Source organism: Argentina silus (assembly GCF_951799395.1).
Source record: "Argentina silus genome assembly, chromosome: Y".
NCBI lineage: Eukaryota > Metazoa > Chordata > Actinopteri > Argentiniformes > Argentinidae > Argentina > Argentina silus.
Window position 1 is genome coordinate 27867900 of NC_139654.1, and position 24120 is coordinate 27892019.

Sequence of the window (24120 nt, forward strand, 5' to 3'; positions counted from 1 at the left end):
GCCATGTATTTTATTGTGTATATATATATATATATTTTTTTTTTTTTTTTTTTTTTTTTTACAGAGGTTAAAAATATGGATCATAACAAATGTATGTGACCATAGCAGGGAGGCTTATCTAATTGCAATTTATTTTTTAATACATAAGGAGAAAGAGGAACACTATGTTTTCAGGCACTTTTAAAACGGTTTTGACACTTTTGCATCAGACAGAGGAACGCTTTTTGATTCGAGGCATACACACAGCAGCACTTAACCCATGACTGAAGAGTGGAAAAGGGAGAGTGACACAAAGTGGGACTGAATGACAGACACAGAACAAATATTTCCGAACAACCAACAACAAGTGTACAAAATTACATTCTCAAGCACTTTTGCTGATTGAGTACTCTGTATGCTGCGTTTGGTACGTAACAATCAACATACTTGTTTAACAATGCAGATGTGTTGGAATGGCCATGTACACTGCATAAAGCAACAATGCACCATTTGTGATTGTAGACACCATATTTGTATGGAATACACAGGAAGGTGACGGGGTCTGTAAAATGCATAGTTATGACATGTAATAGACATTTGAAATAAATCAAGGGATAGTTCACCCTCCCAAAAAACATTTGTTGTATGGACAAGGACAGAGTGCAATTTACACTTGGGGTTTGTTTATGTAGCCACTGCCACCATCCACTAATATTAAGATTTTCTAACCAAAACTCAATGGAAGTTAATGTACTGTACCCAAATTCAAATTGCATATTTGAAATGTCATGACCAAATCGTCTTTAAGTAATTTAAACTTTAAATTAGGAATTTGGCATTTAAAACATGCCAATATCAGGCAAATTTACTTTTGGTTTTAGGTTAGACGTTGATGAAAATGGCAAGGTAAACATATCAAAAGGGCAGATTGCACTTTGTCCTTGTATATAGACTGCTACCAGGGTAAGGAAACAAACAGACAATTTTATAATTTGGGTGAAATATCCCTTTGTGCACTTAAGTCTGCATTCTTGTAAGTGTTGTGCTTTTAAACAGTATGGAGAGATGGGAATGGATAGATACAGTGTTCATCACAGGACAGGGGCGTGTGGAGTAGAATAGATAAGAGGAGTAAGCAGGTCTATAAACAAAACTGTTGTACAGTGCTGGTAGATAGGCAGAAATCTATATTTTAATTTATCATATATTAGAAAAATACTTTATTTATTTCCTGCAGCGTAATTAAATCTTTAAATCTAAACATTAACACAATGCCTCAGAACCTTAACATGTACCTTCTGTCTCTGGAAACTGCCACAGGGAAGAATTTCATAGCATAAAGTGTTCAATAAGACAGTATGGTAAGTTTACACTTTACACTCCTGGATTTTACCATTGCTATCTTACAATGGGTACCTCCTGGTAATTAGTTGAAATTATTCAACAAAATTGGCACTTTCTGGTATTTGTTAGTTAACCTCAAAGTACATTATGTAATCACTCCTTTACCATTTAGTTTCTCAGTAAGTACCAGATAATAAACGGTTACAACCCCTATCTCTGTTTTAAAGGGATGGTTCAATAGGTTGACACTTACCAAAAACATTTAAATAGGAATGCCTTACATCTTACAACTTCATTATTATATATGTATTGTATCTACTAAAACAGAAGGAAAGAACATGCTCCTGGCTTTAGTGAAGAACTTGGCACAATTTGAATACCATTGAAAATGCATCTGATGTGACAGGATTGGTGAAAGCCATGTGAAACCTTTGCTTTATCCTAGCCAACTGTGTTACATTAGTGATTATCTCAAGAAAGGAAGGAAGCATCCATATATTAAGTATTGGAGCAGGGCCCTAGCCACGTAGGGTTGCATGGTCCTTTGGCTGGTGTTTCAATTCAGTGAGAAAATAAAATAACCTTTGGATATCAAGGCATCAAAACTAGATGACTCCCAAGTCCCTGTTTAAGCCTGATGACGAACCAAAGTGTAGGATGTATGTGCAAATGTTTGGTTTGATTGGAGAGTTTCACTTTCACCTTATCTATGCTGATACTGCAGCTTTTGTTAATGTAGCATAACAGACAGCATGCGCGCGCACACAGTGTATCAGGCCTCTCGTAAGGATTGTTCAGTTTAAGGACTTGGGAACAGAATGCTAGTTTATCAATCAGCCATCTGCTTAGAGGGGTGAGCTGGACTGAGCTGGCTGTGGCATGCCAACATAAAAACAGGAGAAAAGAATAGGAGCTCCTACCAAACACACAACATACCGAAAACAAATAATTGAAGTTCTTCAAGTTCAAGTCAGTGTGAAACGTACAAAGTACCTGCATATATAATACATGACATACAAGTCAGCTATAAAAAAGAGCCCCCCAAAAAACAGTGCAGTCCCTCCTTAGGAGCTGAAAGAGAGACAGCTATGCAAGAGAGAGAACAGTAAGGAGGATCTTATCTTTAAGGTGTTTCAGAAATGGGCAGAATGGTTGGCTTCTTTTCCCTCATGTCCGTCTGGAATTTGTAGATTGAACAAACAACCAAACCAAACGCAAAACAGCCACCCGCCCGCCACCCCTCCCCCCCTCCTTCATGTCCAGTCTGTCACCCTGTGGCCTTATGCCTTCCCCCGCAGTATCCGCATGCCACACCTACCCAGTGGCACGCATGTAGGGGCGGGTAAAGGCACAGGCATGGAGCCACTAGAGACAACCCAAACAGGGCTGCCCAGCGTGAGCCCAGCCGCCCCTCGCAGGAGCAGGGGTCTGAGTAGTCGCCCTCAGGATCTGACATGCAGTGGTAGAGCATGGTATCGACCAGCCACATGCAGCTGGCCCGACGGACACATGCCTGTACCGGGTCTGGTGCATCCTGGCACTGTCCTCGCCAGTTGTCGACGCGGTAGAACACATCACCGCAGTATTGGCACTGCAAACGTTCCCTGTCCCCCTCCGCCTTCCGCCCCTTGTCCCCATTGGAGGATCCCGGGAGGAGGGATCGCGGCTGTGAGGAGACCACAGAAAAATCATGGTGGTGTGAGCCATGGTCCTTGTTGGCGAAGGGTCTGAGGGAGGAGTCGGAGTCAGCGTCTAGAGGCTCGGCGGGGGCAAGGGGGTAGGTGTAGTCATGTTTGTGGGGCTCGCTCTTGGCGAAGTGGACATAGGACTCGGAGTCGTCTGGCTGGATGAACTTGTCGCGAATGGTGGGATGGCGGTAGTCCTCATAGCCGGTAAGCCAGGAGCGCTCCAATTGGCGTCCTGGGTGGGGCTCCGGGGCGTGTTTCCAGATGCTCTCACAGGGGTTGATGCGGACGATCTCCTCCTCCTCTTGGAAGGTGACGTGGCGAGGGAGCCGGGGCAGCAACTACAGAGAGGAGGGAGAGGATGAGGGTCAGAATCAAGGGTCCTTGGTACATGGAGGAAGTCAAGACAGACAACGAGAAAGACTGACTACAGTACTATGGGACTGGTTTTGTGCACCCATGCATTAGTTCAAGGGTTCAGGCTTCAATACCTGTACAGTGCCCTCCATATGTCTTGTTTTAGCTCTATACTACAACAGTTTGGATTTGATATCAAACAATTACTATGGTAAAGTAGATTATCAGCTTTAAATATTTTAGATTGGTTTCACCATTTAGAAATTACAACCCTTTTTATACATAGTCCCCCTATTTCAGGGCACCAAAAGTATTGGAAAATTGGCTTGACAGGTGTTTCTGGTGTATTCCGTCACATCATTTGTGCAGGCATAAGAGAGCTGTCAATGTCTAGTATTGATTCTAGGCTTTGCATTTGCCTTTGGAGTCTGCTGTTGGTGTCTGTCAACACGAGGACCAAAGAGACGTCAATGAAAGTCAAAGACATTATGAGGCTAAAATATCAGAAAAATAGAATCAGAAATATAGCCAAAACCTTAAACCTACCAAATCAACAGTTTGTAACATCATTAAAAAAGAAAGATAGCACTGGTGAGCTCAGCAATCACAAATGGGCTGGTAGGCCAAGGCAGAGTTCCACAGTGGACGACTGAAGAATTGCTCACCATAATTAAGAAAACCCCCAAAACAACTTTCCCACAGATCAGGAACACTCTCCAGGAGGTAGACGTGAATGTGTCAGAGACTACCTTCCACAGAATACGTCACCAGGTGAACTACAGAGGCTTCACTGCAAGGTTCAAGGTGCACTAGTTATCCTCAAAAAGGATGGTCAGGTTACAGTTTGCTAAAAAGTACTTAAAAACCCTGCAGAGGTCTGGAAAATGGTCTCGTGGACAGATAAGATGAATATTATCATGTATCAGAGTGATTGCAATTGCAATTGGAAAACTGCCATAGCAACTAGGGAGTTTTTCAGGGCCAAGAAGGGGAAGGTTTTTGACTAGCCAAGTCAATCTTCAGATCTAAATCCAATTGAACATGCATTTAATTTCCTTATGAGAGGATTTTAGGCAAAAAGACCTCAAAACAAACAACAACTGAAGATGGCTGCAGTACAGGCCTGGCAGAGCATCACCAGAGAATACAGGGCTCCAGACAAACCTAAGACTGGTGCCACCAACTTTTTCACTTGATGGCACAAGCACATGATTTGGTCGCACCAAAATGTTGTCATGCAATAAAAAAAGTGAGTAGGCTATCATCTTAGAAATTAACTTGCCATTGCATTCAGAGACAACTTGTACTGTGTGTGTGAAAAAAATCCTCTTTTAATTACAATGGTTTTACTATTTTCAAACACACACAGAAACACATAGCCTATTCTTTGTTAAAACAAAACAAACAAAAAACATTGTTTGATCATGACATCGCAATTGCATGTGGGAGAAGGCACCAGGCAGCATGCATAACACTGAGAGTATAGAAGCCATGGATGAACAGTGAGGTCCGACTCCTGCTGAAGGCACGTGACACTGCCTTCAGATCAGGGGATGCTCGGGCCTATAGCTCATCCAGGGCTAATCTGCAGAGGGGCATCAAAAAGGCCAAGCACAACCACAAGCTGAGGATAGAGGATCACTTCAGAAACAACTCTGACCCCCGACGCATGTGGCAGGGCATCCAGGCCATCACTGACTACAAACCATCTAACACCTCACCCCTCTCCGTTGACGCCTCCCTCCCTGATGAGCTGAACCACTTCTACGGCCGCTTTGACAGGGACAACAAGGAGGTGGCCATCAAGGCTGTGCTCCCTGCGGATCACCAGCCCCTCACTCTATCCCCCACCGACGTGTGTGCGGCACTGAGCAGGACTAACGCACGCAAGGCTGCTGGTCCTGATGGGATCCCCGGACGTGTCCTCAGGGCCTGCGCTGTGCAGCTGACTAAGGTTTGGACTGACATATTCAACCTGTCCCTAGCCCAAGCAGCTGTCCCCGCGTGCTTCAAAACCACCACCATCGTGCCGGTGCCAAAACACTCCACTGCAACGAGCTTAAATGACTTCCGACCAGTGGCACTCACGCCCATCATCATGAAGTGCTTCGAGAGGCTGGTCTTAGCTCAACTCAAGACCTGCCTACCACCCACACTGGACCCCTTTCAATTCGCCTACCGGCAGAACAGGAGTACAGAGGATGCCATTTCAACGGCACTTCACTCCGCCCTGTCCCACCTCGACAAGACTAACTCTTATGTGAGAATGCTGTTTATTGACTTCAGCTCAGCATTCAACACCATCATCCCCTCCAAACTGATCTCCAAACTCAGGCAACTGGGCATCAACCCCTCCCTCTGCAACTGGATTCTAGACTTCCTGACCAACAGGCCGCAGTCTGTTAGGCTTCACAACCACACCTCCTCAACCCTCACCCTGAACACCGGCGTTCCACAAGGCTGTGTGCTGAGCCCCCTCCTTTACTCCCTCTTCACCTACGACTGCACACCTGTACATGGCTCAAACACCATTGTTAAGTTTGCAGACGACACAACGGTGATCGGTCTCATCAGCAACAACGATGAGTCGGCCTACAGGGAGGAGGTCCAGCACCTAACAGTGTGGTGCAACGACAATAACCTGGCTCTCAACACCAAGAAGACCAAAGAACTCATTGTGGACTTCAGGAAGTCTAAAGCTGGCGCACACACCCCCATCCTCATCAACGGGACTGAGGTGGAGCGAGTCACCAGCTTCAAGTTTCTGGGTGTCCACATCTCTGAGGACCTCTCCTGGACCCTCAACACCTCCACCCTGATAAAGAAGGCTCACCAGCGTCTCTTCTTCCTGAGGAGACTAAAGAAGGTCCATCTGTCTCCTCAGATCCTGGTGAACTTCTACCGCTGCACCATCGAGAGTATCCTTACCAACTGTGTCACAGTATGGTATGGCAACTGCTCGGCATCGGACCGGAAAGCACTGCAGAGGGTGGTGAAAACTGCCCAACGCATCACCGGTTCCTCACTCCCCTCCATCGAGGCTGTCCAGGGCAAACGATGCTTGCGTAAGGCACGCAGCATCGTCAAGGACATCTCTCACCCCAACCATAGACTTTTCACCCCACTCCCCTCCGGGAGGCGCTACAGGTCTCTCCGCACCCGAACCAGTAGGTTCAGAGGCAGCTTCTTCCCTGCGGCTGTCACCCTGCTGAACACGAACACTACACCTACCTGACAACCTACTACCCCCGCAAACCCCCCCCCCCCCCCACCCGGACAATTGCACTATTGCACTATTACTCCCCTCCCCTGCTCTTACTCTTACTCAATACCACTGCTCTTCTGTACATACCTGTCCATACTGTTCATAATGCACATAATGCACATATCCTATATTTTCTTTAATACTACTGCACATACTGTAGATACTTGTTTATACTGTTTATACGGCATTCCATATTTATATTTATTCTGCATCTACCTCATGTTACTGTTAATACATATATACTGCTAGACTGCATTACCTATACAGCTCATATGCTGCGACACTGCTCATACTGTAACTATTTATTCTGCTATAATGCTACTGCTACTCACATACTGCTATACTGCACTGCTATATATACTGCTTATACTATACTATATTATACTGCACTACTACTGATCATATATTGCACTACCTGTAAATACTGTTCATTGCACTTTCTGCTATTTTGCACTTCTGGTTAGACGCTAACTGCATTTCGTTGTCTCTGTACTTGTACTCTGCACAATGACAATAAAGTTGAATCTAATCTAATCTAATCTAATAGGCAAAGACAAGTCATACGGATATCAACTATCCTGTTAGAATGTATTTTCTTGAGTGACCCTTGGAATGTTAGTTTACCACAAGAGGTACCAGACCCCAAGATCTCTGTTGATAACATGTCAGACTCACTGGTGCCGAGCCTAACTGAGATAAGCCTTATGTCCTGGTTTCCTGTTTATTACCTACTATAGAATTGACTGCAAGCTCTTTGTGGTTGTCACTGCCCTGCTGCCCCTTCTCTTGGACAGTTGTGTGGTGTCCCAGATCGATCTGACGAATAAATTGTCTTTATTTAACTTTCAATTTGAGTATCCACCTTCTTCCACGCATCATAGGATATTATTCTTCAATATCAGAAACATCATCATTACACATCCTCACACAGAGTTAAGGAGTGTGTATACAAATGATATGGCACCGTAGATCATGAGATCTCATGAGAGAAAAGCGAAATATATTTTCTTCCTGGACATTTTGTGGTGCTTTGGTGAAAGCCTCCTCTCTGTATTCATGTGCATCCGAGATACAATATCCTTGTATTGCCACTCAACTTGCATTGTCCGAAAATAAAACCTGCCATGTACTAAATGTGGGTAGGCCTACATTTTCCTTGTGGCGGGTAAATCTCGCAGTGATCACCTGCCAGTCTGGCGGGTGATTGTGAATGGCAGCACTTTATTCCAGAACATCACAGTTATTAAATACACTCACCGAGCACTTTATGAGGAACACCTGTACACCTTCTCATGGTGGAGGTGGTGTGGGGAATGTTTTCTTGGCACACTTTGGGCCCATTAATACCAATCAATCAATCATCGCTTGAATGCCACAGCCAATTTGAGTATTGTTGCTGACCATGTGCATCCCTTCATGGCCATAATTTACCCATCTTCTAATGGCTACTTCCAGCATGATAATGCACCATGTCACAAAGCAAAAGTCGTCTCAAACTGGTTTCATGAACATGACAATGAGTTCAGTGTTCTTCAGTGACCTTCCCAGTCACCGGATCTGAATCCAATAGAACACCTTTGGGATGTGGTAGAACGGGAGATTCACAGCTTGAAAGTACACAAAGGAATCAATGGAATGTTTCCAACATCTTGTGGAATCAATGCCATGAAGAAATGAAGCTGTTTTGAGAGCAAAGGGAGGCCATACCCAGTATTAGTATGGTGTTCCTAATAAAGTGTCGAGTGAGTGTAAGTATTCAGACCCTTTGCTATGACACTCTTAAAATGAGCTAAAATGCAAAAATGTCATCAACAAATCACTCAATAAGTTGAATTGAGTCCATGTTAATGCAAGGATAATAGTTCATGTAATTTTGGAATTAATATCTTTGTTTTTATAGGGTCTCTGATTTGCATAGGAATCAATTACACACTGTGTGGATTAGGTCTTATGCCCAAAAATAATCCCTTAATGGAAAAATAATCTCTCATATATCCATAATTGTATTTGCAACAATGAATTCAAGTGATACACAACAAAGAAGGTGGCTGGAAATGTGTTTATTTTGGTGCAAATCCAGCACATGCAATGCAGTTTCTGCACCATCTCTCGTGTGAAGAATAGTGGTAGCTGCATCAAGTTATGGGTATGTTTGTCACCGGCAGGGACTGGGGAGTTTGTCAGGATCAAGAGAAAATTTTGAAATTTGCTGAGTTGGTAGAGACATCCTAATCCACACAGTGTGTAATTGATTCCTATGCAAATCAATGACCACTTTCCTATGTAACTTTTAAGTAAGTATCTGATTATTTCTGTACTATAGAATAGAGATGTGAACGAGGTGTGTTTCTGAAAATATTGCAGACTGAGATGTGTGAAAATGGAGACAGGAGACGTGTACTTACTGTGAACACGTCATCGTCGCCCAGTTCAGCCTCGTTTTGGAGTGTCGAAGAGGAGGTGGTGGAGCCTAGAAAGTGCAAAGGGGAACGAATAAACAAAACAGGTTTACACCCATGTCACAGTATCTACTTGAAAATACATGAAGGAGGAGAAATTAATTCTGCCCCCCCTTGTTGAGTTCCTTTCCCCTGATGGGCCACATGACTATTGTACACTGCTCAAAAAAATTAAGGGAACACTTAATCGTCACAGTGTAACACCAAGTCAGTTAAACTTCAGGGATATCAATCTGCCCATTTAGGAAGCACAAGTGATTGTGAATCAATTTCACCTGCTTTGGTGCAAATGAAAGTGACAACAGGTGTACTGGAGAGGCAAAAGCAAGACAACCCCCAAAAAGGTAATGGTTTTGCATGTGGTGGCCACAGACAATTGCTCTCTCCTTATCCTTCCTGACTGATTCTTCTCTAGTTTTGTGTTCTGCTAGTGTCCTTGTCACTACTGGTAGCATGAGGCGGTACCTGCAGTCCACTCAGGTTGCACAGGTAGTCCAGCTCCTCCAGGCAGGCACATCCATACGTGCGGTCGCAAGAAGGTTTGCTGTGTCTCCCACCACAGTCTCAAGAGCATGGATGATACCAGGAGACCAGCCGTTACACGAGGAGAGCTGGACAGGGTCGTAGAAGGGCATCATCACAACAGCAGGACCGGTATCTGCTCCTTTGTGCAAGAAGGAACAGGAGGAGCACTGCCAGAGCCCTACAAAATGACCTCCAGCAAGCTACTGGTGTGCATGTGTCTGACCAAACTGTCAGAAACAGACTCCATGAGGGTGGCATGAGGGCCCGACGTCCTCTAGTGGGACCTGTGCTCACTGCCCAGCACCGTGCAGCTCGATTGGCATTCGCGAGAGAACACCAGAATTGGCAGGTCCGCCATTGGCGTCCTGTTCTCTTCACAGATGAGAGCAGGTTCACACTGAGCACATGTGACAGGCGTGAAAGAGTCTGGAGACGCCGTGGTGAACGTAATGCTGCTTGTAACATCATCCAGCATGACCGGTTTGGCGGTGGGTCAGTGATGGTCTGGGGAGGCATATCCTTGGAGGGTCGCACAGACCTCCATGTCATAGCCAACGGTACCCTGACTGCTGTTAGGTACCGGGATGAGAGCCTCAGACCATTGTCAGACCTTACACTGGTGCAGTGGGCCCTAGGTTCCTCCTAGTGCAGGACAATGCCCGGCCTCGTGTGGCCAGAGTGTGTAGGCAGTTCCTGGATGAAGAAGGCATTGATACCATTGAATGGCCCTCTCGTTCCCCTGACCTAAATCCAAATGAGCACCTATGGGATGTTATGTATCGGTGCATCCGACACCACCAAGTACCGCCACAGACTGTCCAGGAGCTCACTGATGCCCTGATCCAGGTTTGGGAGGAGATCCCCCAGGACACCATCCGCCAACTCATCAGGAGCATGCCCAGACGTTGTCGGGAGTGCGTACAGGCACGCGGGGGCCATACACACTACTGAATCACATCACGAGTTGCCGTGATAAAATTCACACAAGTTGGATCAGCCTGTCGGTGTGAATTCGGTGTGATTTTGAATCCAGCCCTCAATGGTTTGATGATTTTGGTTTCTATTGACCGTTGTTACATCATTTTGTTCTCAACAAATTATACAATGTACAGAAAAGATCAGTAAAGATTTTCAACTTGAATAATTCGTTCATCAAGATCTTATAACTGGAAGTTACCCTTAAGTGTTCCCTTAATTTTTTTGAGCAGTGTATTTTCTCACTTTGATGGCCCTTGGAATGTCTGAACACTGGAGTGTCATTTCAAATCAAATCAAAGTTTATTTATCATATACATAGAATACAGCTGTAGACGATGCAATGAAATGCTTAGGGCATAACAACTCCTCAACAATGCAGTACAATATAATAATGAGCACCAGTCTTACGGCCTGCGAGTAGAAGCTGTTCTGGAACCTGTTGGTCCGGGTGTGGATACTCTGGTACTGTTTGCCAGATGGCGTGGCTGGGGTGACTGCGGTCCTTGATGGTCTTCCCGGCCTTCCTCTCGCACCTCCCGGAGAAGATGTCCTGAACAGCCATGATGAACTGGACCACTTTTCGAGGGTGGTAGAGCTGCCGTACCAGGCAGTTATACAACCAGATAGGATACTCTCAATGGTGCACCTGAAGAAGTTTGTGAGGATCTGGGGGGGCCATGCCGTCTGAGGAAAAACAGGCACTGATGCACCGTCTTGATCACTGTATGGGTGATGTGATGTGGACACCGAGGAACTTGAAGCTGCTGACTCTCTCCACTGCAGTCCCACCGATGTCGATGGGGGCATGCATGTATTGTATTCCCCCTGTATTGTATTCGTATTGTGATTCAATCTTGTCCCTGTATTTCCTGTTAGCGTTGCTGATAGCCTTTCGTAGGTCGTATCTGCACAGATGTCGCCGTTAATCCAAGGCTTTTGGTTGAGGAATGACCGAACAAGTGATAGTGGGGATAGTGACAGAATCGGTGTATTCATCTATGTTATTGTCAGTGGCGACCCGGAACATGTCCCAATCTGTCCAGTCTGTCCAGAAACACCCCTGGAGCATAGAATCTGATTGGTTGCTCCAGCGTTGAATGAGTCGCGTCACTGGTGACATTTGTTTCAGCTTCTGTTTATAGGTCGGCAATTCTAATTGAGGAATGCAAGCAATGGTCAGCCCCCAAACCCCTGCCCGATCACGCCGCTCTTCCACCTGGCCTCCAGTCCAGTTTATTGTTCAGGTGCACCCCCACCTCCACGCCCTCTCCCTGGATGGAAACGGGAGACAGGGGGACCCTAGTCCGCCTAAAGTCCACCACCATCTCCTTTGTCTTGCTGATGTTGAGTAGCAGGTGGTTCTGCTCACACCACTCAACAAAACTGTCCACCAGTCCTCTGTATTCAGTCTCCTGGCCTCCACTGATACATCCCACAATAGCAGAATCGTCCGAGAACTTCTGCAGATGGCAAGTATCTGTGTTATGCCTGAAGTGCGAGGTATAGAGGATGAAGAGGAAGGGAGCCAGAACTGTCCCCTGGGGGGTGCCAGTGCTGCTCACCACCCAGTCCGACACACATCCATGCAGCTGTACAAACTGTGGCCTGTTGGTCAGGTAGTTTGTAATCCAGGAAACAATGGGGGAGTCCACCTGCATCCTCAGTTTATCCGCAAGTAATAAGGGCTGTATGGTGTTAAATGCACTGGAGAAGTCAAAGAACATGACCCTCACAGTGTTGCCAGCCTAAATGGGAGTGAGCTCTGTGTAGCAGGTAGATGATGGCATCATCCACACCAATATCTGCCTGGTATCGTGTGCTACCACCAGTCTTTCCATGGTCTTCATGATGTGGGATGTCAAGGCTACCGGTCTATAGTCATTCAGAACACTGGGGTTCCTTTTCTTTGGTACTGGTACCAAGCAAGATGTTTTCCACATTGATGTGACCTCTTCCAGACTGAGGCTCAGGTTAAAGAGGTACTGGAGTACTCAACACAGCTGGTCCGCGCAGACTTTGAGCACCCTCGGGCTCACACCGTCAGGGCCCGCAGCCTTCCTGGTGCGGAGTTTCCCCAGCTCTCTCTTCACCTGAGCCGTACTGATGAAGACACTGGAGCGGGGAATGGTGGGGGGGTCGTTGGCTGTGCCAGTGGTGTCTGGGGGCAGAATGATGGAGTACGCTGAAGAATTGTGAAGTGAGGAAATGGTGGGGCGGGAGAGGGAGAGGGAAGGGAGAGGGTACTGGATGGGACAAAGGGGTAGGTGAGAGGTGTGAATGGGTCCAGACAAGGCAGGGGGATGGGAGGGGAGGGGGGCTGGTCCGGTAGCTAAGCAGGGCCGGAGGAGCTGGGGAGAGGGAGACAATGAGCCCCCGAGTCAAACCTGTTGAAGAACTGGTTCAACTCGTTGGTCCAGTCCAGATCTCCAGCCACTTGCGGGTTGTTAGCCTGCTTGTAGCCGGTGATCTTCCTCTTCCTGTCGGTGTCCCTGCTCTACTTCAGCTTCTCCTTGAGGTTCCTCTGCACCCGCTAGAGTTCTTCCTTGTCACCAGACCTGAAGGCTCTCTTCTTGTCGTTGAGGAGGGCCTTTAGATCACTTGCAATCCAAGGCTTGTTGTTGGGAAAACACTGCACCCTCCTAGTAGGTACGGTGTTCTCCACACAGAAGTTAATGTCGTCCGAGATGCAATGTGAAATCATCATCAATGTCCTCCCCATGTGACTCACAGAGAACTTCCCAGTCCATGTCTCAAAACAGTCCTGCAGAGCCTCATCAGCCTCCTGTGTCCATTTCTTCACAGTCCTAGTGTCCGAGTGCTGCTGGACTAGAAGCTCATACATGGGCTTGAGGTGGACTAGGTTGTGGTCCGACTTGCCAGGGGGGTGGTGCTGTAGAGATGTAGGCGTCCTTCACATTAGTATACAGTTAGGTTCATATATATTTGGACTCTGACACAATTTTTGTTATTTTAGCTGTTTACCAAAACATATTCAAGTTACAGTTATATAATCAATATGGCCTTAAAGTGCAGACTCTCAGCTTTAATTCATTTTAACTCATCCAAATTGGAGGAAGGGTTTAGGAATTACAGCTCTTTTATACAGTGGGGGAAATAATTATTTGATCCCCTGATGATTTTGTTAGTTTGCCCGATTACAAAGAAATGAGCGGTCTATAATTTTTATGGTACTTTTATTTTAACAAATAGAGACAGAATATCAACAAAGAAGTCCAGAAAAAACACATTATATAAAGTTATAAATTCATTTGCATTTGATCGAAGGAAATAAGTATTTGATCCCCTACAAACCAGCAAGAATTCTGGCTCATACAGACCGGTTATATGCCCATGAGGCACACAGATTAGTCCTGTCACTTTAGGAAAAGTACTCCTAATCTTTGCTTGTTATGGGTATAAAAGACACCTGTCAATAGAATCAATCTCTTCCATTCCAACCTCTCCACCACCATGGGCAAGACCAAAGAACATTCAAAGGACATCAGGATAAGAGTTGTAGACCAAGGCTAGAATGGGCTACAAGACCATCAGCAAGAAGCTTGGTGAGAAGGAGACAACTGTTGGTGCAATTATTAGAAAATGGAAGAAATACAAAATAACCATCAATCGCCCTCGGCCTGGAGCTCCATGCAAGATCTTGCCTCGTGGGGTAAGGATGATCATGAGAAGGGTGAGGGATCAGCCCAGAACTACACGGGAGGAGCTTGGTAATGATCTCAAGGCAGCTGGGACCACAGTCACCAAGAAAACCATTGGTAACACACTACACCGTAACGGATTGAAATCCTGCAGTGCCCGCAAGGTCCCCCTGCTCAAGAAGGCACATGTACAGGCCGATCTGAAGTTTGCCAATGAACACCTAAATGATTCAGAGAAGGCTTGGGAGAAGGTGATGTGGTCAGATGAGACCAAAATTAAACTCTTTGGCATAAATTCAACTCTTCGTGTTTGGAGGGAGAGAAATGCTGAATGCTACAATCCCAAGAACACCATCCCCACCGTCAAACACTGAGGTGGAAACATTATGCTTTGGGATTGTTTCTCTGCTAAGGGTACAGGACGACTTCACTGCATTGAGGGGCCAATGGACGGGGCCATGTACCATAAGATCTTGGACGAGAACCTCCTTCCCTCAGCCAGAGCACTGAGGATGGGTCGTGGATGGGTCTTCCAGCATGACAATGACCCAAAACATACAGCTAAGGCAACAAAGGAGTGGCTCAAGAAGAAGCACACTAAGGTCATGGAGTGGCCTAGCTAGTCTCCAGACCTTAATGCTATAGAAAATGTGTGGAGGGAGCTGAAGCTTCGAGTTGCCAAGCAAAAGCCTTGAAACCTTCAGGATTTGGAGAGGATCTGTAAAGAGGAGTGGACCAAAATCCCTCCTGAGATGTGTGCAAACCTGGTGACCAACTATAAGAAACGTCTGACTTCTGTGCTTGCCAGCAAGGGTTTCTCCACCAAGTACTAAGTCATGTTTTGCTTGGGGATCAAATACTTATTTCCTTCGATCAAATGCAAATGAATTTATAACTTTATATAATGTGTTTTTTCTGGACTTCTTTGTTGATATTCTGTCTCTATTTGTTAAAATAAAAGTACCATAAAAATGATAGACCGCTCATTTCTTTGTAATCGGGCAAACTAACAAAATCAGCAGGGGATCAAATAATTATATCCCCCACTGTATGTAGCCCCCTCTTTTTCAAGGGACCAAAAGTAATTGGACAATTGACTCAATAGCTGTTTCATGGACAGGTGTTGGCTATTCCTTTGTTATTTCTTTATCAATTAAGCAGGTAAAAGGTCTGAATTGATTCCAAGTGTGGTGTAACAAAGTCCGTTGTACACAGAGGTAGACGCAGTATCGTAGTGAGGGATTTTGTCCCGTTTATTATCACAACCATTCACTTTATCGGCTTTTCAGCCTGTCTCAAAGTTCTTGCGACTTTTCAGTCGTCTCTCTCGGAAGCCACTCCTGACGTTCCCAGCCCACCTACTGAAATGAGAAAGGCACACACATCTTAAGCACTAGCCAACGAGGCTTCATTTGCAACAGGTGTGCAACGAAGCCTCGCCGACACAACCCTGGCCACGGTCCTGTAGCTCCCTCTACAGGCCGAACGCTGCATGTCCCCCCACATACCCCCACCGCCTGACACAGGTCGGGGACACGACGGCTGACAACCTACTCCCCCCCCCCGCACGGGAGAGGAAGTCTGCCACGACCATCTGCGCCCCCGGTCTGTGCACGACCGAAAAGTTGAAGGGCTGCAACGCGAGATACCACCGGGTGATCCTCGCGTTCACATCCTTCATGCGGTGGAGCCACTGGAGGGGAGCATGGTCGGAGTAGAGGGTGAAAGCGCGACCCAGCAGGTAGTAGCGGAGGGCGCCGACCGCCCACTTGATGGCCAGGCACTCCTTCTCCACCGTGCTGTACCGGCCCTCCCTCTCCGAAAGCTTGCGGCTCAGGTACAGCACCGGCCGGTCAGCCCCCTCCACGCGCTGGGTCAGCACTGCTCCCAGCCCTGCTCCCAGCCCTCTATCCGACGCGTCCGTCTGTAGGGAGAAAGGGAGGTTAAAATCAGCCGCATACAGGACCGTTTCTCCACAAACAGCTCCCTTAAGGGCCTCGAACGACCCCTGGCACTGGCCCGACCATTGGACCGGATCCGGGGCACCCTTCCGGGTGAGGTCCGTCAAGGGACTGGCCAGCTCTGAAAACCCTGGCACGAACTGCCGGTAATAGCCAGCCAGCCCCAGGAAGGCCCTCACCTTCTTCTTCGTCTTGGGCCGAGGAGAGGCGGCGATGGCCGCAGTCTTTTCAATCTGCGGCCGCACCTCCCCCCGACCCAAGTGGTACCCCAGATACTGGATCTCCCTCCGCCCGATCACGCACTTTTTCGGGTTGGCCGTCAGCCCCGCCTGCCTCAGAGACCGCAGAACAGCAGCCACACTCTGCACATGCTGCGCCCAGGTGTCACTGTGAATGACAATGTCATCCAGGTAGGCCGCAGAATACGGTCCATGAGGCGCTGAAAAGTGGCTGGGGCTCCGAACAACCCGAAAGGGAGCGCTGTGAACTGGAATAGCCCGAGCGGAGTGGAGAATGCAGTTTTCTCCCGGGATACCGGCGAGAGTGGAATCTGCCAGTATCCCTTCGTGCAATCCAATGTCGTGAAATACTTGGCCGTACCAAGCCGGTCCAAGAGCTCGTCAACCCGGGGCATAGGATAAGCATCGAACTTGGAGACCGCATTAACCCGTCTATAATCCACACAGAACCGTATAGCCCCATCCGGCTTGTTGACAAGCACGATGGGGCTACACCAGTCACTGCGGGACTCCTCGACCACACCCAGCTCCAGCATGGCTTCCAATTCCCTGTACACAATGTCTCGTTTGTGTACCGGCAACCTATAGGGACGCGTGCGCACCGTTAAACCCGGCTGTGTTTCTATATGGTGGTCGATGAGCGTAGTCCGACCGGGCAGGGGAGAGAACACGTCGGCGAACTTGGCTTGCAAATCTGCAACGTCCGTGGCCTGGCTAGCAGAGAGATGGTTATCAATACCGACCGGAGTGCTAACTTTCGATTTTGGGACTTCCGGACTGAACTCCTCTCTCTCTGGAATTATTGTAACCAGAGCAACAGTGACCACGTTGTTCCATTTTTTTAGGAGATTGACGTGATACACCTGCAAGCTATCCCCCCGGTCCGAGCGTACTACCTCATAATCCACGTCCCCCATGCGACGTGTGACCACATACGGCCCTTGCCACTTCGCTAGTAATTTCGTGCTGGAGGTGGGTAACAGTACGAGCACCTTATCTCCAGGTGTAAATTCTCGCAGGTTATTTCCCCTGTTTTGACGCTCCTGGGCTTGCAGCAAATGCTCGCGTGAGATAACCCCTAGGGCGTGGAGCTTTGTGCGCAAGTCCAGGACGTATTGAATCTCAATTTTCTTTAAGAAGGTCTAGGACACCCCGGGGCTTACGCCCGTAGAGTAATTCAAACGGGGAAAACCCGGTGGAAGCTTGGGGGACTTCCCGTACCGCAAACAAGAGGGGATCTAGCCATTTATGCCAATTCCGACTATCCTCGTGCACAAACTTCCGGATCATTGACTTCAAGGTCCGATTGAACCTCTCACAAAGGCCATCAGTGGCCGGGTGGTAGACACTGGTTCGAACCGCCTTGATGTTCAACAAGCCATACAGTTCTTTGAGGGTGCGTGACGTAAAATTAGTGCCCTGATCGGTGAGAATCTCTTTCGGGATTCCCACGCGGGAGATTACTTGAAACAATGCCTGCGCTACACTCCTGGCAGAGATATTGCGCAGCGGTATTGCCTCGGGGTATCGGGTTGCGTAATCTATCAAGACCAACACAAATCGATATCCCTGTGTACACCGATCAAATGGCCCGATAATATCCATCGCAATGCGGTCGAATGGGTTCTCGACCAATGGTAAGGGCCGCAAGGGGGAAAAATAGGGGTGGGCGCGCACTGTGTCTGGCCGTACCAAAGTACCATCAATTGCTATCACTTGGTCATAGGCCGATCTTAGGGTCTCGTCACGAGACTGCTCGAGGGGGAAGTCGCCTAGCAGCGGATAGTTCGGCGGGGAAATCTCGGGGTGAGACCCCCCCGCCGGCTCCGGCTCCCCGGCAGTGTCGCGAAGCGCCGCCTCAGCACAGAGCACATTACACGCCTCCCTCGCTGTCGTGCACGCACCCCGGTAGCCCTCTTTACCACTTGAGGAAACCCCTCCCAATCTACACCTAGAATCAGGGGATGCGTGAGGCGTGGGCTAACCGCCGCCTGTACACTATGTTTTTTTCCCTCATAATAAATTTCGATAGCGACCACAGGATATTCGTGAACGTCCCCATGCACACACTTCACCAACACCCTCGACGCCTTCAACAATGCCCCCGGTCGAACCAGGCGCTCCTGGATCATGGACTGCATGCAGCCCGAATCCAGGAACGCCTGGTGCGTATCATGCTGTATCCTTACCGGAACACGATACGCCGCTCCTGGTCTGGGGGGAGGGCCTGGTATGTCGCCGATGCGGACGACCTGGCCCACCTCCATCACCGGGCACTCGGCCTGCACATGGCCCGGCCGTCCGCATCACCAACACACCCCCCCTGTCGCTCGGGGTGCTACCTGTGGGGCCAGGGCTGGCTCCGGATGGGTGCGCCCCTGCCATCTCGTCCTCGGGGCGGGCGCCGGCCTTTCCCCTTCCGGTTCCTCGGCTCCTCCTGGGCGCCGGCCCCCTGGCGCGGGGCCGGGGTTGGTCGTCGCAGCTCCCGCGGTGGGAGGGAGAGATGGTCCTCAGCTAGTCCCACGGCGGCCTCAAGATCCTGGGGGCGGTGGTACTGGACCCAGGCGGCGGTTCGGGCCGGGAGCCCCGTGAGGAATTGTTCCAGAACTACCCGGTCCCCGACCTCCTCCGCCGAGCTGTTCCTCGGGTCCAGCCACCGCCACGCGCTGTCCCGCAGCCGCTGGGCGTAGGCGAAGGGCCGGCTCCCCTCCTCCATAGTCAGGGCCCGGAACCGGCGACGGTGCTCCTCCGGTGTGAGGCCCAGGCGGTCCCGAATTGCCCGGGCCAGGGACGGGTAGTCCCGTTTGGCGGCCGCTGGTAGGCTGTGGGCCGCGAGCTGCGCCTCCCCTGACAGGAGGGGCAGCAGATGGTAGGCCCACTCTCCGTCCGGCCACCCTGAGATCCTCGCCGTCCCCTCAAACACCGCGAGGAACGCCTCCGGGTCGTCCAGGTCCCCCATTTTCTGTAGATGGATCTTGGGGGGACCTTGTGCCGACCCGGTCTCCGGCGCCGGCTTGATGGCCCTGGCGAGTTCCTGGAGGAGGGCACGGTCCTCAGCCCTCGCCGCTGTCATCTCTCCCACCGCGGCCTGCTGGCTCTGCTGCAGGATGGCCTGCTGCTCCAGTATAAGGGATATCCTCGATATCACCGTAGTCAGCGTCTCCATTACTGTGCCCCATGTTGGGCGCCAATGTAACAAAGTCTGTTGTACACAGAGGCAGACGCAGTATCGTAGTGAGGGATTTTGTCCCGTTTATTATCACAACCATTCACTTTATCGGCTTTTCAGCCTGTCTCAAAGTTCTTGCGACTTTTCAGTCGTCTCTCTCGGAAGCCACTCCTGACGTTCCCAGCCCACCTACTGAAATGACAAAGGCACACACATCTTAAGCACTAGCCAACGAGGCTTCATTTGCAACAGGTGTGCAACGAAGCCTCGCCGACACAACCCTGGCCACGGTCCTGTAGCTCCCTCTACAGGCCGAACGCTGCATGTCCCCCCACATGTGGCATTTGCATTTGGAAGCTGTTGCTGTGAACGCAAAACATGCGGTCAAAGGAGCTCTCAATGCAAGTGAAACAGGCCATCCTTAGGCTGCAAAAACTAAAAAATCCATCAGAGCCATAGCGACAACATGGAGTGGCCAAATCAACAGTTTGGTACATTCTGAGAAAAATAAACACACTGGTGAGCTCGGCAACACAAAAAGGCCTGGACGTCCACGGAAGACAACAGTGGTGGATGATCGCAGGATCCTTCACATGGTAAAGAAAAACCCCTTCATAACATCCAGCCAAGTGAAGAACACTCTCCAGGGGGTAGGCATATCATTATCCAAGTCTACCATAAAGAGCAAATACAGAGTATTTAGATATAGAAAGAATAGAAAGGCCAGATTACACTTTGCCAAAAAACATCCAAAAAAGCCAGCCCTGTTCTGGAACAGCATTCTTTGGACAGATGAAACTAAGATCAACCTGTACCAGAATGAAGGGAAGAAAAAAGTATGGAGAAGGCTTGGAACGGCTCATGGTCCGAAGCATACCACATCATCTATAAAACATGGTGGAGGCAGTGTGATGGTATAGGCATGCATGGCTTCCAATGGCACTGGGTCACTAGTGTTTATTGATGATGTGACAGAAGACAGAAGCAGCTGGATGAATTCTGAACCCGATCGAGCACGCATTTCACTTGCTGAAGACAAAACTAAAGGCAGAAAGACCCACAAACAAACAACAACTGAAGACAGCTGCAGTAAAGGCCTGGCAAAGCATCACAAAGGAGGAAATCCAGCATTTGGTGATGTCCATGGGTTCCAGACTTCAGGCAGTCATTGCCTGCAAAAGATTCTTGACAAAGTATTAAAAATGAATTATTTATGATTATATGATTATAAATTATGATTATGTTAATTTGTCCAATTACATTTGAGCCCCTGAAAATGGGGGTCTGTGTATAAAAATGGTTGCAATTCCTAAATGTTTCATACGATATTTTTGTTCAACCCCTTGAATTAAAGCTGAAAGTCTGCCCTTCAATTGCATCTCGATTGTTTCATTTCAAATCCATTGTGGTGGCGCACAGAGCCAAAATTATGAAAATTGTGTCACTGTCCAAATACTTCCAGATCTAACTGTATAACAGGTCCAGTGTTTTGTTCTCCCTAGTGGGGCACTTCACAAACTGTTGCCAGTGTTTTTGTCAGGGTGACATGGTTAAAATCCCCGGAGATTGCAATTAATGCGCTGGGTCTGTAGTCTTGCGATAACAGCGTTTACACCTCTCACGCGTAAAGAATGTTTACAGTACTGTGCAGCTTTTATTTCATTTTTTACAATCGCAATGGCATCAGAAGGTGGAAAGAGAAAGTCCAAGACCAAATATCTTACTGAACAGGAGGTATTGGATGAAATTGGGAGGGAGACAGAGACAGAATTTTATGCCGACTCTGAGAGCAAGACCTTGATTTCGTTTTGGATCAGTAAGTAAAAATACTAGTATTTATAATGTTATTTTGTATTTATTTATTATAGCCATGCGCAAATCTGTTTAGATGCGCAATTGGGCATGTGTTGGTTTTCTGCAACATACTGTATTTTTCACTATACTATTCACACAACCCTGTGGGAATCTGGGTGTCTGAGTCATGTATAACCCTTGCGCCTTTGTTTAGCAACACACTTCGTTCCATGTTGTGTGCGCACACTTTTCACGATTCCCGTTACAATCTGGGTGTCTTTGTGTGTCGACATTAGTCTCTGAAATGTTTACATGGTACCAAACTGTTTTACCTTGTAGGCCAGGTAGCATGTTTCTCATTGTTCTCTTTGTCCCCACAGTGAGCCAAGTCCCACTCCCCCTCCCCCTGTGAGCAGCTGGGAAAACAAAGACAAGAAAGCCACTTCTGAAGAGGCGGGCTAGTTTGCCAGCCTTACCCTCCTCGGAGGAAGATGAGCCCGAGGAGAGGTAAAGTTTGATCCACTTTTTGCATTTGTTTGTTTGCTTTACTTTTTTTTATTTTTACTGTAATGTTTTGTTATGTACACTAGCATGTCCCTCATTGTTTTCTTCATTTATTCCCTACAGTGAGGACACAGATGATGAAGTTTGGGAGCCATGTTCCCGGCACCCCCCTCTGCTGGGCCGTCTACAGCAAAGCGCAAACCAGCTCAAAAGAAGAGGCGGGCTAGTGCAACAGCAGCATCCACCACCACTGAGGAGCCAGAGGAGAAGTGGCAGGGGGTTTTGGAGCAAGATGCCCTTCCCACCCAGCCCAGGTTCAAACCCAAGCAGGAACCAGGACCACAGCTAGACTCGACCCAGAGCTACACCCCCCTTGAGCTTTTCCAGTTGTTTTTCACTACCTCTGTGTTTGACACAATTGTCACTAACACCAATAAGAATGCGGACAAGAGGCAGCGCCTGGGGAAAAAGCACAAGTGGAAACCCATTACAACAAGCAGCTTGTATTCGTTTCTGGCTATGGTCCTGTACATGGGGATAGTAAAGCTGAAGACAATCCCGGATTATTGGACCAATCGGAGGCTGTACAACTTACAATTCCCTGCCTCTATCATGGCAGGCTATCGTTCCCAGCACATTTCTTGGTGCATTCACCTGAGTGATCCCGAGGAGGGTGTGGAGAACGACAGAAAGAAAGGGACTGCAGGCTATGACCGTCTTTTCCGCATCAAGCCCCTGTACATTGTGCTAGCCTGTAAGACCTACTTTCACCACTCACAAAACCTCTCTATAGACGAACGCATGGTAGCCTCAAAGGCAAGGATTGGCTTGAAGCAGTACATGCGGGCCAAGCCTACCAAATGGGGTTACAAGCTTTTTGTCTTGACTGACTCAGCTTCTGCCAATACCTACAACTTCTTTGTGTATGAGGGGAAAGCTGCTGCACACACAGGGAAGGGTCTAAGCTATGACTCTGTGATTGATCTGCTGGACTGTTCCCTACTCGGGTCTGGTTACAAACTGTTTGTGGACAATTTCTACACCAGCCCCACCCTTTTTAGGGATCTGCAGATGAAGAAGGTTTGGACAATTCGTATCAACAGAGTGGGATTTCCAAAGACTAAACATAATGACATTCCAAAGAGGGCGGAAAGGGAGACCATGCGCTGGTACAGGGACGGAGAGCTCCTGTTTGTGAAGTGGATGGACACAAGGGAAGTGGTGATGTGCACATCTATCCACCAAGCTTACAGTGGAGATCATGTCAGCAGGAGGGTGAAAGATGCTCAAGGTTTGGAGTTGGAAAAACATCCCCATTCCTGCAGCTGTAAAAGACTACAACCGCAACATGGGGGGGTGTTGACGTGTCCGCCCTTATAGGGTATTACAACATCCTCCACAAAAAGTGGTTGTTTATTTTTACTGTACAAGACTTTTTTTTTTTTAATCACTTTGTGGATATTGCTGTTGTGAATGCCTTCATTCTGCAACAGCAATTGGCCAAAGCCAGGGGACAGGTACCTCTGACACAGTTGGCCTTCTGCGAGAGAGAATTGAGGAACTGGCAGACAGGGGAGCAGAGGGACCCTCCACCCCTCAGCCCACCTCTCGGCCCTCCGCTCCTGGATCCTCCACCCCTCGGCCCACCACCCGTGTCCCCCACCTCTGGGCACTCCACTCCTGGCTCTTCCACCCCTGGATATCCTACACCTATGCCCACTGCTGCCCACACAACCATTTATATAATGGCAGGCATGAATCTCCCAAGTGGTCAGAAGGGGATGAAAGGCAGGCGCAAATGTGTGTATTGTAAGTTGCCTGAGCCTGACAAGAAGATGGTGAAGACAGCGGTCATGTGCGAGACAGTCAAGTGGCATTGTGTTTAACACCAGAGAGGAACTGCTACAGAGACTGGCACAGGCTGAATGGTTGATTTGAATAGAGGACAAAAACCAACACTGAAGGGCAATGAAGAGGATTCAGAGGAATAGAGGATTTTATCATTTTTTGCACAGACTTTGTAAATAGTTATATTTTGTATTATTATCATTGTTCATATTAGTGTGCTTTCTTGTATATATTTTTTTTCTATTAGATTTTTTTTAATTACCAACATTTTCTACAGTTGGGTGGATTGATAGGTTTTATTGATTTTATAATGTTCTTTGCACATTTCTATGGTTGTAAAAGCATTTGGACAAT

At 48.0% G+C, this 24120-nt stretch overlaps 1 protein-coding gene across 1 annotated transcript in view; it reads right to left on the reverse strand.

Annotated features, from left to right (window-relative positions):
• Nucleotides 1-2590: 2590 nt before the first annotated feature.
• The window catches only part of LOC310824055 (sprouty-related, EVH1 domain-containing protein 2-like), a gene marked incomplete at its 3' end in the record, with an annotated part of 60029 nt that continues 38499 nt past the window's right edge, over nucleotides 2591-24120 (reverse strand). The window contains exons 4-5 of the mRNA XM_083696944.1: nucleotides 9036-9100; nucleotides 2591-3349 (exon numbers count right to left, since the gene is read on the reverse strand). Of these exons, the coding sequence (XP_083553070.1) occupies nucleotides 2591-3349; nucleotides 9036-9100 (824 nt within the window). The remainder of the gene's footprint in view (nucleotides 3350-9035; nucleotides 9101-24120) is intronic.